The sequence below is a fragment of the Ictidomys tridecemlineatus genome, chromosome 1 (assembly GCF_052094955.1).
Source record: "Ictidomys tridecemlineatus isolate mIctTri1 chromosome 1, mIctTri1.hap1, whole genome shotgun sequence".
NCBI classification, from domain to species: Eukaryota; Metazoa; Chordata; class Mammalia; order Rodentia; family Sciuridae; genus Ictidomys; species Ictidomys tridecemlineatus.
The window spans coordinates 120,559,045-120,577,904 of NC_135477.1; the positions used below are offsets into that span (position 1 = coordinate 120,559,045).

The following is an 18,860-nucleotide window of genomic DNA, read 5'->3' on the forward strand; positions in this document are numbered from 1 at the left end:
CACCCTGGCTTAGCTTCTTTTGTTGATCATGCTTTACTTAAAAAGCCCTCATTTATTCTAACTTGAACAGGTGTGGTCTTGGCTAAAAACCACCAAACACTCCTGAACCTCCATCCACTGGCACCACAATAGTCAGCCTCCAGCGTAGCAGCTGCATTTCACAGGAGGAAACTGGCCGCACAATGCGTTCTCTCACAAGCACCCATTCAAGCTCCTTGGCATCCTTCTTCCTCCTCCAAAGATGGGAGTAGAGGATGCCCAACCTTTTACTTGAATATTCTGAACTGGGGACAAGAGAGGTATTAGCTCCCTTACTGCATCTCGGCAGTTTCCCCATCCAAAAAAAAAAAAAAAACAGATTATAGGCAGCTACCTCTTTAAAGGTACTCTCTTGTCCCTGGAGGATTTAGTCCCTTGAGAGTCAACGAACAAAGCCACAAGTTTTGCTAGAATTTTTGACATTCAGTTTTTGGACTACTCACATTTGATTGACTTTTTTATTCTTTACAATCTGTCTTTCAATTTGACTATTCACTGGTTTCACATTACATTCTGCAAACCACAGTAGTGTCTTTTTTGTCAATGGTGGTGGTAGACTCATAAGCCTAGGAAAATGCTCACATGTATCCATTTAGGTTCTCCTTCCACCCATTATCTAAGGAAATGGATGTTTCTCAATATTTCATTCTCTCTAGCATCTGAAGGGTTTGAAGAGCTAAAGTGGTGTGTATCCTGCCTGCCCTCCATATAGAGTGCCCTGGCCTCGCTTATTCCCTCCCCTTCTCTGGGAGCAGCTGTGCCTTGCCTCATCTGGATTGCCGCTTCCTCCACCCTTGTAATCCTGTAATGACTTAGAGCTACACATACAAATTCCAGTCTGAATGTGGATTGGTTGGAGAAGCCCCTCTCCTCACACAGCTGAAAACCTAGGCTTTCATCTCTCTGTAGGACGTCACCACATTATGGCTCCTATGAAGTCCTCTCTTCTTCACTTCCCACCAGGTCCTGCCAAGCGCAACTGTCTTCTTTTATGTTTTTGTCACAACTAACTTTTAATATTTCCCCACATCTTGCAAGTGAGAAGACTGAGACACACCATATAGCCTTGTCAGTGGCAGAATCAGGATTACAACTTTCACCTCTGTACAAGGTGATGAGCCTTAGAACATTAAGCAACCTGAGGGGTGGTGAGGTGGCCAAGGAAAAGTTGAAGTAGATTTTTCAGGGCCCAGCTGCCTTGCCCCCCAAGTGCCTTGTCCTTGTTCTGGGCCACTATACCCCTCGCCAAGCATGTGGGACTTGAAAATTCACTCCATCTCAGCTGCCTGCTGAATCAGGTCACTCTCCGGTGATGGCCCCAACTCCTTGAGACATGCTCTGGACAGGGCAGAACTTAGATCCTGACCTCACACCCACAGAACCTGGCTTTAGAGGGACAGGAGGGGCACAGCAAGGAAAGAGGCTTTTTATTCCTTCCACTGAGTCACATCTCCGGTCCCAGGCAGTCAGACTGCTCTCTGGTTTGAAGCGAGCCGTCTTGAAGTACAGAGAGCCCTGGGTCAGGAGGCAGAATGGTAAAGTGATGGGTCAGGACCTGCCTTTCAGTTCATGATCCCACTTCAGGTTGCTTCCCTTCTTTGAGCTTAGCACCTTATCATCAAAATATGACTGGCCCAGGTGATCCCTCGGGCAATTTCACTGCAATCCTGGTTCTGAGAAGTTCCCAATTGTCCCAGTATCTACAACCACCCCTGTTGTAAGTGGCTCTAGTCCAAGGTTCCAAGGTTAGGGCTTTGGCTGGAATGTGTAGCAGGACAGTCTTACTTGTTGGGCTGGCACATTTATGCCAATGTACTAAATTATTTCTGTTGTTTACCCAAAAATGGTTCTATCGGATCATCTGTTCACACCATTGGGAGTGGACAGCACCAAAGAACAAGTTGACTTTGTGAATAAGCCCAGGGTAGAGGTGGGATGGGCTTGGGACTCATTCAGATGACCACTCACTTGGTGTTGCCTCGGCTCAATCAGTCTCCCAGACTTGGTCTTGGCCCTCAGATAGCTGCCTCCTCACAGGATGGCCACTGGCACCTGCACTTCTGGAGACCTGGAAGCAGAGACCCCACACAGGTCAACAGGCTCTCACCCTTTCCAGACCAGGCCATATCAGTGGCACTGATGGTATGAAAAGCAGTGGCAGGCTGCCTGCTGGATCAGGTGGGCAGCAGGTGAAGGGCTGGCTCACGCTGGTCTACCTCAGAGTTCTTAGGTCACTGAAGCAGGAAGGACTTGGAAGACCTGCTCTCTCTTAGCATCAGCTTTATAAGAGACTGCAAGGCAAGAGCTTAAGCTTCAGGTGGCTGGAAGAGTAGGACAGGCAGGTCCTGGAGCCTGGGATGGCCTGCCTCACAGGCACAGGCAGCTGCTGGGATAGAGCCTGGTCTATGGGTACACCAATCCTACTACCCTATTTCTCTGCAGGGGGTGAGTAAAGTAGAAGGGTTCCCAGTGTCTCCTGCCTTCTGCATTCAAAGAAATCTAGAGAGTCCAAACTACATGCTCCTGGTCTGCCCAAATAAGCCCTTAAGAGGATGGAAATTGGACTAGTTCCCTGCTGCCTCCCTCTAGCGTCCTCCTCCTTGCACTAGTGTGCGCTCTCTCTCTCTCTCTCTCTCTCTCTCTCTCTCTGGGCAGACCTAGCTGGTGCTCACTGGGCTTGAGCAAGTACCTTTAGGATACTGTTCTCAGTAGTGTGACCCTTTGTGCTGGGTAGTAAATGATCCCACTGTACATGGACACTCAAGGAAAGGTGAACTGACACCCCAGCAAGTTCCTGCTCCTGCATGAGGGACAGGAGCTACGAGATGGCTTGAGGTTTTACTTATTCTGGAAATGTTTAAAGATCTCATTCTCCCTGTGTCTTGGTTTATGTGCAGCAGAAAGGTTATTCTTGTGTCCTCTGAAACCTCCCTGAAGGCTGGTTGACAACCTTCTGTTGATCTAGATGCACGTGTGGGCAGCTTGGACTACAGGTTCTTCTGCTCCTGGCAAAGCCATCAACTCCACTTTCTCAGAAAGTAGCATGGCTGTCTTTTGGTACTAGGGACTGAAGTACCCAGAGATGCTTTACCACATCCCCACTCCTTTATTTTATTTTATTTTTAATATTTATTTTTTTAGCTGTAGTTGGAACACAATACCTTTATTTTATTTATTTATTTTTATGTGGTGCTGAAGATTGAACCCAGGATCTCACACGTGAGAGGCGAATGCTCTGCCGCTGAGCCACAACCCCAGCCCGCCTTTTTATTTTTTGAGACAGGGTTTCACTAAGTTGTTAAGGCTGACCTCAAACTTGGGATCCTCCTGCCTCAGCCTCCCAAGTGTAGAATTATAGGTGTGTACCACCATGGCTAGATGTGGTAGTTTTAATAATAGAAGGCCAGCCCCAAGGTGCTGCCTCCTGGCTCCTTGTTTCTTCTTGTTGAAGGTCCCAGGCAACAAAACCTTCTGGGGACCCCAGCCTCTTGACTTCTTGTCTTTACTCTGTAACTCTTTTGGGTTGGGACTATACAGGTCCCTTCACCATCATGCATAAAGGACCTAATAATAATAAGGCTCTATTACCACATCAAATTATTTAATTATTTTTCATTTAAAAGGTCCAAGCTGAGCAACTGAAGGTTTTATATTCCAGGGTGATGGAGAATTAGAGCCTTCCCCTGAGAAGGCCTCTGCTCACATTTCCTGCAGGTCACCCTGGCCCACTTGCCCACTACCCAGAACCAGGTTTCTGAGAAGCCCATGTGGATGGTATCTGGGGTTATATGGTATAAATAGTCCTAGATCCTGAGACCAAGGGGCAACTTGTTGGTGTCTGTCTGGTGGCCAGAAGTTACAGTGCACACTGGTGACAGTCCTTGAGCTTAGAGATCAGGCAGTGGGTTACAGGAGACTACCTGGCTCCCGGTATCTTCGATCTTTTTGCTTCCACAACAAAAGGAAGAAGGGGGTGAAGGCCCCCGCCAGAAATGGCTCGGCTCCTCCCAAAGCTGCACTGTATTGTACTCAAGACACAAGATTATCCTGGCCCTTTATGACCTAGTCTGGTCATCTGGGTTATACCTGCATACTCATACACCTGTTCCCTGCATGTTCTCCTAACCTGCCCCTCATCCCTTTGCACTTGTATCCACTTGCCAAAGCTCCTGTGCAGGCCCCATACTGGACTGGGTTGAGAATTCAGAGGGCAACTGCAGGCAAGAGAGGCAAACAATGAAAGGACCCCTGACATGAACCCAGTCAGTCCAACTGTAGTCCCCTGGTAATAAGAATTCCTCAGTCCCTGCTTGCATGGGACCAGGGCACAGGCCCCTACCACTGGCTGATAGGGTCGTCTGTGACACTGGATAGTCAATGAGAGGATAGCTTTTTGGTGATGGAAATGGAAGTCAAGTCTTTAAGACTTTAAGGAAGTCAATGCTGGAGCCCAGCCTTTGTTCCCAGGCTTGCCACAGTGGGGCACTTGATATCCAAGATCTTAAGCCAAGCACTAAACACTGATCTTGCCTATAGGACATGGCCTGCTCCTACATTCACCCATTGCTGACCCTTTCTTTTTCTCTCTTCTTAAAAAACATCTTGGGCTGGGTGCAGTGGTACACATCTGTAACCCCAGCAACTCCCAAGTCTGGGCAGTAGGATCTCAAGTTTGAGGCTGGCCTCAGCAGCTTAGTGAGGCACTAAGCAACTTTGTAAAAATCTGTCTCAAGGGCTGGTGAGATGGCTCAAAAAAAGATATGATTCGAAGATTCGCCATTTCTGGGCCCCACAGCCTGTGCTTTGAAGAACTGGGAGGCCCGCCTTAGGGCTTTCTCCTGGGATAGTCACACACACCCCACCCCACCCCACCTTGAGTGACTTGAAAAGGAAAACACAGGCCACTCCTACCTTCAGACTCCACCCTCTACCCACCCTCACCCTCCAGATGGCTCAGGGTAGGTCTGTCCTAAGCTAATTAAAGGGGGAAAACTCTTAAGGGCTCTGGGAAACCAATGCTTCAAGAGTCTAAGGGTTGTGTGGGCTCTCACCTGTCTCAGTTGACAGCTCTCCAGTTTGAAGTCTGGGTTCTGTAGCTGCCTACCATTTCTAACCTCTGTCAGCATTGTCTGAGAATAATGAACTCAAAGTCCCTAGTTCCCCAGGTTTCTGAGACTGTGATGTGAAATAAACCCCAGCAAAAATAACCTTGGCTGAGCTGAAGGAGAAAAGCAATGGATAAAGTAGGACTAGGACATTTTGTTTCCCCAGTTCAGTTGCTAAGGTTCAGTAGTTCTGACAGGAGGGAAAAGCACGACTGGAACCTTAGCCCAGTCCTTGGGGTTGGAGAGGTGGGTGTCCTGCGCCTATTGCCAGGGCAGTTCAGGGTTCGGTTGTGCAAGGTGAAAGGCTTTCACCTTGGTGTCCTGGCTCTTGTGAGCACCTTAGTAAAGAGGACCTCTCACAGTACAGGCTTGGCAGGATGAACTCTGGCCTTCAGGGAAGGCCTATGCGTGAATCAAGTAGGTTAGTTCTAAAACTGGCAGAGGAGTTATTACACAGGCTCTGGAGCCCACTGTGTTCTGTTTCCCTGCCATACAGGAATCAGGGAGGCTGAGGACATGGGCAGATCTTCCAGGCAGATGCAGATGACTCTCTGCTGGGGGCTTTCCTGCTGCAGTGACCATAGGCCTGGAGTGCCCAGGCTACAGTGGGTTAGGGCTCTGGCTTGGTGTGGGAGAGGACTGCACTGTAGCCCCAGTCACCCGTATGTTCTTCCTGGTCCCTTTTCTTTTCCCAGTTGGGCCTGAGCAGGACTGGCTTGCCAGAGGCTTTAGGCTTCAAAGGCCTGGACTCAGACCCTCCTGCCCTAACTTTGCCTGGTTGCCTCTCTACTGGAACAAGAGACAACCTCTTTAAAACAAAGTGCTCATCAGCCAAGTGACTAATGATGTTATCTATCTATCTCGGGATTCTTGTGAGGACTAAATTGGGGAATGTACCTTATGAAGCCTCAGAATAAACGGGTCGGCCTCTCCCTATGACCAGGCTTCCTGGCGGAGGTGGGTCATCTATCTCCCAGTCCAGACCACCTTTGCCTGTGTTGCTAAATGAGGCCAAATTAAAATGGATGGGTTAAACCTATGCCATGAAAGCAAGAAGAGGAAGGTCCTGGGAGAGGACCACTGATACAAGGGGAGGACTGGGAAAGTTCCTTGCTAAGCCAGCGCATTCTAGCTACGACACCAGCACCAGAGAAGCCGCCAAGAGAAGAGGTATAAAAATAGATACAAAACACAGAAATAGAACTGAAAGAAAACTGCCAAAAGGAATGCTCTACTTTAGAAGATTCATACATTCATAAGCTTTGCAAAACTTTGTAACTGCTTATGAGTTTGATGATGCCTGTTTTGAGGTTTTTAAAAAGTGACTATGGATTGACTACCAGCCGTTTAGAAGAGGTCCTACACAAAGTCAGCTGACAAGTAAAAGGTGTGTGTTGTGGGGGGTCCTTCTTGACCTGTGAATCTGATTAGCACTCAATTTCTAACACCCTTCTGAGGAAAGCAGAGTATCAAACTCAGGAGACCACCACACGTGGTTCCAGCCATCTGTCCCACTTGACCAGACTTTCCTCCCTGCCTGCTTTAATGCTTTGTGTCACAGTGTAGTTTAGAGGCACATTCTGCAATGGTGTATTGCCAAGGTACAAAAAAACAGGGTTCCTGGTTATCCTTTCAGGGCTTAAAGCCCCATTTTAGGAGATTTTATTCCTATTCCTATTTTTTTTTAAACATTTTTATTTTATGACTCTCTGCTGGGGGCTTTCCTGCTGCAGTGACCGTAGGCAATATTTTATTTATTTATTTTTATGTGGTGCTGAGGATCAAACCCAGTGCCTAATGTATGGGAGACAAGTGCTGTACCACCACTGAGTCACAACCCCAGCCCCTCCTCTTACTCTTGAGTGATGAAATGCTTCCCCAAACTCCTGTGAGGTGCTTATCAACCACCTAGGGTTTGCCAATTCTGGCTCCCCAGGCACAGGGCTGTTCTGTAATCTCCCTAGTACTCATTCCTGTGAGACTGAGTGTGTCCTTAGTCTGAAGGAAGAAAAATAGTTGATGAGCTACTCTTCCTCATATACTGCACGTGTAGGAGCAAAAAGGCTGTTTAATGGCTTTTGCCAGCTGTGGCTCTCCCTTGGTCCTGGGACATTAACTTTGCAAGGTCTAAGGTTTGCACTAGATCATTCTCACCCTCCCTTTCTCCCTCCAGTGTATGTGGTGGAAGACCAAAGAAGAGATGACGTGGGACCATCCACCTGCCTCACAGCTTGCTGGACTGCTCTCTGTTGCTGCTGCCTCTGGGACATGCTTACCTGACCAGCCCAGTCCTTCTGCCCTGACAGCTATGCCACCACCTCCGATGGGTGTGCCCACCCCGTCTCTTCTGATTGCTATGATAAGTGACTAGCTCCGCAGACACCTCTACCTTCCACACTATGGGATTCTAGATTAGTGAGGGTTGCTGCTGTTTAATTCAGTGACTTGATCTTTTTAATGTTCAAAATCCATTTCTTATTGATCTTTAACAAATGTGCTAAATGACTCTCCTTTTATTTTTTTGGCCAAAGGCTTAGTTATGAAATATATATATTTATAATTTTTAAATTATACATTCAAAGTAGTGATGAGATTTATTTAATACCACTGGATGATTTCTCTGCTAACACCCTGTAGTTTCAATAAATTTGTCCAAACCTCAGTTGTCTAAATTATTCCAAATAATTTAAGTATCTTGGGTCTGTGATTCCTGAATTCTATTACCACTTCTATCTATTCGTCTGCTCACTAAAGCTGCTAAAAATATGGATAACTTAATTAGTGGACATGGTAAGGAGCAGCTTTCATTTTTCTTTCTGGCCACTTCACCAATAGTGTGGATGTTATGAGGAAGGCAGTCTCCCAGACCAGGTGTCCTTCTGCTTCCTGGTGCCGCTCTGATAGTCTCAGGCAGAAGCATTCACCAGTACAGTTCAGATTTGCTTTTGCCATGGTCTAGGAAAGGAGCCAGCCTCTTGGTAACTGTGGGCTGTCCCAAGCCTGCTCTCTAGAAGCCCAGGAACCCGCAGTCACGTGGATTGCTCCTGCTGTTCCCACCCACCCCTTCCCTCTACCCAGCCATGTCACTTATCTCACCTTTGGCCACGGGGTGGCGCTGATCTGCCACAAAGTGAGTTCTACTGCAACAGCTGACAGCTCCCTGCCAGCCTCTGCCTGCCTGTGCAATTAGAATACTGTGCCAATATACATTTAGTTGTTAGTTCAAAGCCATATTTTGAACCATCTCTTTTGTTTTATGATGTAAATGCCCCCACGATGCCATGGCTCAGAAGCACACTATTAAGTAGTACTCCCCGCCACCAGAATGCAGCACACTCCTAACCTCAAGAGCATATGTTATGGCCAAATGTAGAAGTATTAGGAAAGGATGTTTTTAATATTTACTGTCCTTGTTTTTAATATATAATTTCTAGGTTTACTTAATTTATATTTTAGTAATGACTGTATCTAACAACTAGCTTGCAACAAAGTTTCTTAAGATTGGCACTGTTTCTCCTTAGCAGGTCCAGCTTCAACACATCACTGCCCCTAAGCCTCTCTCTGGCTTCAGAATCATAATGTTCACCTTAGATACTGGCCAAAGGAGATGGACTTAGAGGTGCTGATTACTATTGAACTTTCTTTTGAAATGTTTGGGAGGAAGCAGGGAAAGGAATCTTGAGGCCAAGTGCCGCAGAGGAGCCATACTTAAGCTTCCTTCTCTGTGTGCTACACACAGGACCAGAAGTCAGGGGTCAAAGAACCAAAAGGGAAGAGGAAAGAGGGCAAGACTCCACTCCACAACAAGGGAAGGGCTTCAATGTGAAGGAGATGTCACTTCCCCCTCTGGTTTCTCATCCCTTGACTCAAGAAAAGCAGACAGCAGAGTAGGACAGAAGCTTTTTATTGGTCTGACCAGCTTGCCAAGTGGCAGGAACAGGCAGTGCTTCCCTATCTGCCCTGGCTCCCATCTTCCCTCTCCTGGGAGTTCATGGCTCACCTGCAGAGGGAAGAGTGTTCTGGAGAAGTGGCAGGCAGAGCCAGGGGAAAGTTAAAGGGGTGGGACCTAAAAGGGGTTTGAGACAATACAGAAAATGTGGGGTTGCTAAGCCATCCAGATAAAAATGTCCATCCAGGGAGAGGGAAGCAGTTACCCTGCAAAGGCCCCTCCACCCTTGCCAGGAGGGGAGGTGTCAAGAGGAAAAGCTTCCCCCTAGAGGCTCCTACTGTGCCCTTCGCGCCATCAGCATCTCCCGGATGTTGTCCTCAGCTTCCTTAACACTCCGCTCCAGGTAGGACTTTTTCTGCTGCAATATGAGAAAGAAGGGTTAGGATCATGGTGAACAGGCCAGGTTGGCAGATGCAGCTTTTATGCCTATAGGTTATGTCATCTCCTGTAATCAGTTCCAAGAGCATACTATCTACTGGAAGCAAGGTGTACCCACAGTGCTCCCATCACCTGCCACCCACAGGTAGACCCCTGGGCAAGGAGAGGCAGTGGCCTGGAAGAGGAAGCAGAAATGCTCTGTGGAGGGCAGGCAGCTGAATTCTTCTTCCAGAAGGAAGTGGGCTCTAAAAATGGGCATCTTGATACATGAAGTTATACCAGACAAAGGCCAGGAAATTCCAGGACGAAGCTCCTGCCCACGAACAGACTGTCTCCTCTCAAGGTTTTCCATGGCTCAGGCCAGGAGCCCACAGCACACCAGTGCCACAGAGCGGACAGTGTACATTGGTTTGTCCAGTGGCCTTAGGCTGCTGTGAGTGCAGGGAGTCAGATCACAGTCTCACTGAGGCAGATGAGTCAGGGTGGAATCTGCTTTTCTAATGAAATTGCTGCCGCCAGGAATCCAGGACAGTGACACACCGACAAAAGCAGAGACCTTTTGGAAGTTTACCTCCTGCCCCATCTGAGTCCTAAATTAAAAGTCTCAACTTAGACAAAGAAATTTAATTCCTTTTAGAAGCTACATCTGGACCACTATTACAAAAGATTAGTCAAAGGAAATGATGTGTGTACATTATTTGCCCTGTGCTCACCCCAGAAGTATGGTGGCTTTACCACACTGCTCCCTCCCTTGAGGACATAGTTGTGGCTGTATCCCCACCTAGCAAACATGAAATGGTTTTTTTTTTCCTTTTTTTGAAGGAATAAGATTCATGTTCTGAAGGAATACTCAAAATTATGCCCTCCCACAGTGCATGCGACTGAGCCAGGCTGGAGCCAGTAATGTCTGGTCCAGGCAGCCCACGGGCCATCAATGCCCTCCTCAGCCCTTCTTCATTCATCCAAGTACCTAAAAATGACCTAGGGAAACCTGGGAAAGGCTGGGGCAGAAGGCAGGCAGCCACACATCACTGCTTCAAGTGGCTCCACAGGCCTTGCTTAAAAACTGGTTGCCACTGCTGACATGGGTAAATCTAAACAATCTATTCCTCACTGCCTTTACCAGCAAACCTATCGGGTGCCTGGTGCACATGTCCCCATCTCTAACTTCTTTCACTATGTCTAGATGTTTATTATATGATACATTCTGAGGCTTTTGCCTATAGGAGCCAAATGTCACAGGCAAGACAAATCTTCATTGGTTTTGTGCGAAACTCTGACTCCTGCTTGTCCTTCCTAACTTCAAAATTTCTTTACTGCCAATTTGTGCGTACTTCCTTGTAATATAACAGGGGCTCTATAAAACTCACTGTGACTATGATAACAATTCAGTGACCACAAATGTATACTGTTGCTAAGGAATTATATTTAATTACATTGCTAAACATGATATAGTTCTATCATCATGATAGCGGAGTGGGAACTTGAACTTCCTTTGATAAACAACCCTTAGACTTGTGAGTTAAAAAGAGGCACATCTTAATAACTCCTGACACACTGCTAAAGAATGTTCGCACCGGGTATTGTACAGAGGGGGGAAGCAACCAGAGTGAGCAGCATACACCACCCTAGGCATCTTTAGCACATCTGAAAGTTAAGGGATGAGCTGGCGGAGGAAGCAGGGTTTTCCCCTGCCATGGCCAGTGCTCAGGAACTGAAGTCTGCTGCATTCAATCCTGACCAGCTTGTAGTCACATCTGGCAAAACCATAAACCTGGAACATCATTAAGGCCTGTGTGCCCTACTGCCAGACCTCTGGCCAAATTCAGGTTTTATAATTCTCAGCTTTTAAAACAGTTTGTCCCATAACCTCTCTTCTTTTTGTCTTCCATTTTCATGAATTTTACCACCTGAAAATCCTAAGGTCTTCAAGTTTCAAACATTAATGCACATGATGCTTATCAATATTTAATTAGTTTACATAAACTTAAATTCTTTTAAAAAAATTAATTCCAACAGATGGGGCAGCCCTAGCACAGTGGGACACATTTTCCAACTATTTCAATGTTCCTAACACATTCTCAAGCAGATCTAAGTCCACAAGATCCTTATAATCAAACCCAAGCCTAAGAAAGGAGGTTGCACCATATTTCACAAACAGAACTAATTTCTGGTACCTGTGAACATGACCTTACTGGAAAGAGGGTCTTTGCACATACAACCAAGTTAAATCAAGGTCATACTGGATTACAGAAGACCCTAAACCCAACGTTTAATGTCCTTACAAGAAGGCCACATGAAGGCAGGGATGAAGAGAAAGAGAACACCACACATTGATGGAGGTAGAGACTGGAGTGACTGATCTACAAGAAAGCTGGAAGAGGCAAGGAAGGATTGTCTCCTAAATCTTTTGGAAGGAGCATGGCCCTATAATATCTTGATTTTGGACTCCAGGCCTCTTGAACTGTGAGAGAATAAGTTTCTGTTGCTTTGCGCCACCAGTTTGTGTTAATAGGAAGCCATGAAAAGACTGCCCCCAGAGACAGTTTATACCAAAGCTCTTCTGTAAGCCACACTGAAATGCAGAGACCTGGGTAAATGTCCCTAAAAGTATACATGGCAGGATCATACTTATCCCAAAAATAAATGCCAGAATTACCAAATATAAATAAATGTTATCAGAGGAAATGAAGAAAATTAAGGAGCCAGTGATTAAATTAACCTTTATCTTCCTTGAATCTCCATAGCTTATTTATGACACTATTAGTCAAGTCAGAAATTCTGTGAAATGCAGTCTTCTCCATTTCTGTAAATGACAGCTCCATTTGTTCAACTGCTCTAGACAAGATCGTTTTACATCATCCTTGAATCTTTCACACCCAACATTCAACCAAGCAACAAAACCTATTAGCTGTGTCTTAAAATGTATCCAGAATCTGACCTTAAAGTTTAGCTTCCTAGGAAGTTTCCTCTTTTCTGCTCTTCGCCCTTCAGTTCCTTTTCCACTGTGACCAGTCATCTCTTAACACTTAAAAGCCCTTCAGTGGCTTCCCATCTTAAGCATAAAAGGCAAAGCTCTGTCATTTGGGGACTGCTAAAACAAAATACCATAGACTGAGTGGCTTATAAACAACAGAAATTTATTGCTTACAGTTCTGAAGGCTGGATGTCCAATATCAAGAATGATTCAGTACTAGTGAGGGCCTGCCTTCTGGTTCAGATAGTGCCTTCTCACTGGATCCTCACATAGTGGGAAGGCAAACGAGCTCCCCGGCCTCTTCTTATAAGGGCACTAATCCTATTCAAAGGACTCCACCCTCATGATCAAATCACCTCCCCAATGTGCCATCTCCTAACATCACCACAGATTAGGTTTCAACATATGAATTTGGTGATAGGGGGTAGGGAGAATACAAACATTCAGATTTCGTGCTTTTCAACTGTGGGAAAGCCATGCATGGTCTTGCTCTCGGCTAAGTCTCTAACTTTTGACACCTCTCCCCTCACTGCTTCGGCTCCAGCCACACTGGCCTCTGTGCTGTTCCTCCAGCCTACCAGGTTTATGTTTCTGACAGGTGTCTGCCCTTTGCTACTCTCTCTGTGTAGGAAACTGCTTCCCCAGATACCCATCAACCCTTATTTGCTCCCTCAATTCCTTCAGGGCTTTCTCAAGTGCAGCCTTATCTGAAAGACCCTCTTGATTACATGCCACCCCATATTCCCTAGTCTCCTTATCCAGATTTCTCTCAGTAGCACTTATCACTACCTAAAATGGTATTTGTTGGCTTCCATAATGAGAAAGGTCCACAAGGGAAGGACTTTTTTTGTTTCATGATACACTTCTACCGTCTAGAAGAATGGCTGGTTCACAACAGAAACTTGTCCCTTATTAAATATAGTGCATTATTATGGGAATATGATGTCTAAAGATTTAACTTGGACACACATTGATATTTTCCTCCTAATTAAATAAATGAGGAACGTGCACCTGAGGAAGCAAAGACAGAAACTGACCATCCTTCTTTGTAATGGTCTTTGGGTTTTGGCATTGCCCTCTTAACCTCTTGCCCCCCAGATTTTATAAATATATATATGACTCAATCTCACTGATCCCAGGGGGAACATCTCTACTCAAAAGAATAGGCCCTGAGGGTCAGGTTCTTAGGCTTTAGTAGGTGGTCTTGGAAAACTACAAAACAAACCATCTCAATTCCCCACGTTCTGGACTCTGAAATCCTTAACAGCTTCACTTGGAGTTGGCTTCAGGGCTGCTATAAGCCGTACAGGGACAACAACTCTTTTATAAGCTCCAGGGCACAAGTGAAGCTCACACCTTCACCAGCAGTCCTAGGAAGGCCTGTGCAGTTCTCGCTACAGTCTCTTTCTGTGCAATCTCCCTCAGAACCCTGTACCTAGGAAATTCTACAGTGACAACAAACCACAAAGCTCTGGGTGTAGCGACATTCTTGCGAGGCCTTGTCCTGATGAGAAATTCTGAGATTTCCAGTGGGGCTCAGCATCGCCAGGGGAAGTGACATTGCTCGAGTCATTGCTCATAAGCCTGAGGTTCTTTTTCTGAGAGACAGACTGAGGGGCTGGCATTTCATACTCATCTCCTTTCAAAGAGAAGAAGCTCAAGTCCCTAGAATTTCCTGATATTATACAATCTCTCAAATAGACTCCTGAGGTAATGCATCTTGTGATGCTATATCTATAGACTTTTTTCTTTTCTTAGGAACTTTGTCTCCAAGCTCTCCTTCTCTAAATTATTATTATTCTCCTGTCTGTCATGCCTTAGGATATAAAAGTTTTTCCTCTGATTCTCTATTTTTCCATTTATAAAATGAGAATTCAGGCAATATCAGTGTGTCCTGCTCTTTCCCCAATTTTTCTTTAGTCACAGAATCCTTTCTTCTAATGAACTCTTGTCTTAAAGACTAAACAAATAAAACAAGTAAAATGGAGCTCAGAGGAAAAGGGAGACATGGTAAACCAAAGCAGCTCTTCTGGCTGGCCCCCCACCTCCAATCCAAGCTACAAGCGCAACACACAAGGCAGTCTTAGGTTTTCTGTCTTTGGTGTTCTGTGACAGAGATTTTCTGCTTTGAGTCTCGCCTACCATGGCCACATACTTCTCCCTTGTGTTGACTCCAAGCTTCCAGCTTCTGTAGACCCCTGCCAACTTTAATTAAAAAAAAAAAAAAAAAACGAAGTAAGGGCTACCTTCTCACTGCCTCTCCCATGATTTCCAAATCAAAAGCCCAAGAGCCCCACTGACTGTCTTCTCTGTCACAGAACTGTAGTGGTTGGAAGGTGCCAGCTGCCTGTCATGGGAGAGTTTAGCAAGAGGCCAAGAACTCACTGGGGGCTGCAGAGGCCTGTCTTGGCAAACAGGAAGCAAAACGAGGAAGGCTGGTGGAGCAAAAGGGAAAAGAGAAAAAAAGAAAGGCGACAAGGCACAAGCAGAGAAATCAGAAAGGGAAATGAAGGGAGAGGAGGGATTGTGGTCACCAGGAGCAGGGTAGAGCTCTGGCAGAATAAATACTCCCATGACCTAAACAGGTGAGGAGCACTCAGCAGAGAGAAAGCAGGTGAAGCCTGACCCCAGATTTGATGCTAAGAGAGCTCAAGTCACAACCATTTGTGAACTCACCAGGTACATCTACTTTACTACTTGAGGCCACCCTAGGCTCTATGCTAACTGCTGAACTATAGTGCTGGGAGACAAGCTCAAAGACAGACAAAGCAAACTTAGACATGGAGCAAAAGACTAAAGAGAAAGTTCAGTCCCTGAATTTTCTAGAAATTCTTTTAGAAATACCATTAATATTTTTCCTTGTTTTTCTCCCAGGTGTGGTTGACCTGCCAAGAGACCAATACTGCCACTGTGTGGTATCAGACTCCCAGACCCTTTCTGTGATCAACCTCCAACTCAAATCTGCCATGACTGCCACAGTTTGGCTGGGCATAATTCAGGAGCCACTTGTCAAAAGAAACGAACTTTATTTTTAGAACACACACACCACACCACACAGCTCCTCAGGAAAACCCTCAGAGCCCAACTGCCACCACCGGCTTCCCACAAGCCTCTCAACCTCCCCCACTCCTCCTGCTCTTGAGGCCGATTGGCTGGGAAACAGCCCAATGAGCATCACGGCAGAGGAGCCAATCAGTTGGCAGCTAGAAGCTTGCTGGGGCCGCTGTGAGCCAATCATCAGCTGGCAGCTGGAAGTTTGCTGGGGACCCTTCGGCTGTGGCTCTCAACACATGACAAACTTCTACTACACAGTAGAGCACATTAAAGCAGACAGACACACTGGGGTGACAGGGTAATCTTACTGCTTCCAAACCACAGAGATAAGCCACTTGGTCTCCCTATAATTTAGGTGACCTCTACTTACTGCTGTTCTCCCTAACACTCGAACCCCATTTGAGTCCCAGGCCTCTGACAATCAAGGAAGACAAAGAAGAAAGAAAGATCATAGCTAAGTGTAGGGCCAGGAATGGCAACTGTTCCAATGTATGTGGCACTGACGAGACTTCATCCAAAGAATCACTGCACTTGGGAGTACCAAGCTGAAAAGCAATGATGACAATTCAGTAAATCATGTCAAGAGATAGCAGTGAAGTAGGTCAGGATATTTGGTTCAGTAGATTAAAGGTAGAAGGAACCTGATCACTACCTTATATATCTAAAGCAATGGCTCTTTAAAGTGTGATTAATATACCAGAAGCATCAGCATCACAGCGGCCCCAGCAACAACTAGCTGATTGGCTCCTCTGCGGTGATGTTCATTGGGCTGTTTCCCTGCCCTTCAGACTGCCAGCTGATGATTTGCTCACAGTGGCCCCAGCAACATCTAGCTGATTGGCTCCTCTGCGGTGATGTTCATTGGGCTGTTTCCCTGCCCTTCAGACTGCCAGCTGATGATTGGCTCACAGTGGCCCCAGCAACATCTAGCTGATTGGCTCCTCTGTGGTGATGTTCATTGGGCTGTTTCCCTGCCCTTCAGACTGCCAGCTGATGATTGGCTCACAGCGGCCCCAGCAACATCTAGCTGATTGGCTCCTCCACGGAGCTGCTCATTGGGGGACTTCTTTGGCTCTGCCCACGCAACCCAGCCAATCGGCCTCAAGAGCAGGAGGATGGTGGGAGGTTGAGAGGCTGGTGTGGGGGTGAGAGGCTTGTGGAAGCCGGTGGTGGCAGTTGGGCTCTGAGGGTTTTTTCCCTGAGGAGCTGTTTTGTTTGGCGTTTGTAGTTCTAAAAATAAAGTTAGTTTCTTTTGACAAGTGGCTCCTGAATTATGCCCAGCCAGACTGCGGCAAGCATCACCCAAGAACTTGTCAGAAATGTACATTCTTGAGCCCCAACTCAGACCCACTGAATAAGAAACTCTGGGTGGAGTCCAGAAATCTGTTTTTACAGCCTTCCAGGTGCTTCTGAGGCACACTAAAGTAAGAAAGCCACTGCTCTAAATCAGAAGTAAGCAAATTTTTTCTATGAAGAGCCAGATAATAAATATTTCAGTCTTTGTGGAGGTGTGTGACTACTCACCTCTGCCACTGTAGCACAAAACCAACCATAGACCATGTGCAAATCAATGGGTATGGCATCAGTAATGGACACAGCTGTGCTTCCAGACCACAAAAACAGGTAGCAGGCTGGATCTGGCCAGCAGCCTATAATTTACCAATCTCTCTTCTTAAAAAAAAGATGGAGTTTTAAGGGTAGAATTGAGTACAACCAGTAGAGATTTCAGAGACTTTAAATTTTCAATGAAAGTTATCTAATAAAAGCATAAGTTTCCATTCATTCAGCTCGCTGTCAAACCATCTCTCACTCTTTTTCCTTCAACAACCCTGGTTCTTGAAATTCATAGCATCATGCACGCCCAGATGATTCCCCCTCCAATAGGCTGGTTTTTATCCCTTCTTCATCAATGGCTCGTCTTCCTCCATACCACTGATTATACAATGAAAGTTAACTTCCACTAGAATGCACATGATCCATCCAATAGATGACCTCTTCTTCCCTCACAATTTTTACTTTACACCACTTCAGCCACCCAGTCCAAAGCACATAGATCTTGTCAATAATACCAGTAATTGCATAACCCTTCAAATTTCAATTTCACCACCACTACTACCTCATATTCTTTTAGTCACTTCTATCCAATACTTTTTACCCAGCATTTCTTTAGCTTCATCACTCAACAAGTTTCTCACTGTTCATTATATTTTCACAGCCTTCTTCCCTCTTACACAGATTAGCTTCCATGGTCCATCATTTATATTTATTCTCCTTGTATATACCATATCGCTTTTGCTGCCCCCCCCACATCTGTTGCACTTACTTTGGCAAAATGCCAACACCAGGTTAAACCCAACCACCCACACAGTCCATGCCTATACCTAACAGTAGAATGTTGCTGAAAGAACACACTTAACTGTGACAAATGGTCTTGCTTAAAATTCAGGGCCATGAATATCAAACGGGCACTTAAGACTGTCAGATATGTTCACTGTCTGCTCTCCAAAACAACAATTTCAAAATTTGTCTTGTCTCCTCAAATCTCCTATACCAGCTAAGAAAATAAAAGCAATCAGTCACTCTTCTTCTCACTACTAAATCTACTGACTATGCTTATATAGAGTCTCCTTTCCTTATTGTTGAAATGCACAGTGTCCTTGTGTTTTTAAAGGAATCAAAACAATTAGATGTTTTGATTAGAATCAAACCATCTTCAATTTAGATGGTGATTCCATCCCTATGTGCCTTCTCAAAAATTTATCTCCCAAAGTTATCCTTTCTTCTTAGTCTTTATTTCTTTCTCTGCAAGATCCTTCTTGGTGAGGCAAACCATTACAAATTCCTCCTGACCTGACAGCCCCTTTTTCTCCCCTCCTCTTCTTAGCAAACTTCTATTTTTCTTTATTTATTTATTTATTGGTTGGTTGGTTGTTGATAGACCTATATTTTATCTATTTATGCGTTGCTGAGAACTGAACTCAGTGCCTCACACATGCCAGGCAAGTGCACTAACGCTGAGCCCCAGCCCCAGCCCCAGCCCCAGCCCTTTAGCAAAGCTTTTTGAGCCAACTGTTTTTAATAGCTGCCTCCACTTCCACTTGCTCCTCAGCCCTCTCCAACCATGATTCCACCCGGCATATTAAACTAACTATAGTCCAGGCCCAGTGACCTTTATGTTGCCCAAAGCATGGGCCACTTCTCTATTATTATCTAACTTGATCTCTTGACAGTATTGAGAGAGAGAGAGAGAGAGAGAGAGAGAGAGAGAGAGAGAGGGAAGAAAAAGACTTTGTTAAGTATCAGGGACCAAACCCAGGGTTTCATGCATGCTAGGCAAGCACTCTATCATTAAGCTACA

The 18,860-nt window shown here is 45.7% G+C and overlaps 1 protein-coding gene across 4 annotated transcripts in view; it reads right to left on the minus strand.

Annotated features, from left to right (window-relative positions):
- Positions 1–483: 483 nt before the first annotated feature.
- Pfdn1 (prefoldin subunit 1) overlaps positions 484–18,860 on the minus strand; it is a 68,400-nt gene continuing 50,023 nt past the window's right edge. The window contains exons 4-6 of one of the 4 annotated variants that reach the window (XR_013437674.1): positions 9,299–9,451; positions 2,008–2,107; positions 484–1,554 (exon numbers count right to left, since the gene is read on the minus strand). Coding sequence is in view for 2 of the 4 variants with exons in the window: in XM_078046314.1 (XP_077902440.1) it covers positions 9,141–9,144; positions 9,372–9,451 (84 nt within the window). In the remaining 2 variants the exon portion in view is untranslated. Of the gene's footprint in view, positions 1,555–2,007; positions 2,108–9,032; positions 9,452–18,860 lie in introns of those variants that run through there. The other 3 variants (XR_001229816.4, XM_078046314.1, XM_005327282.5) reach the window with 3 other exon arrangements.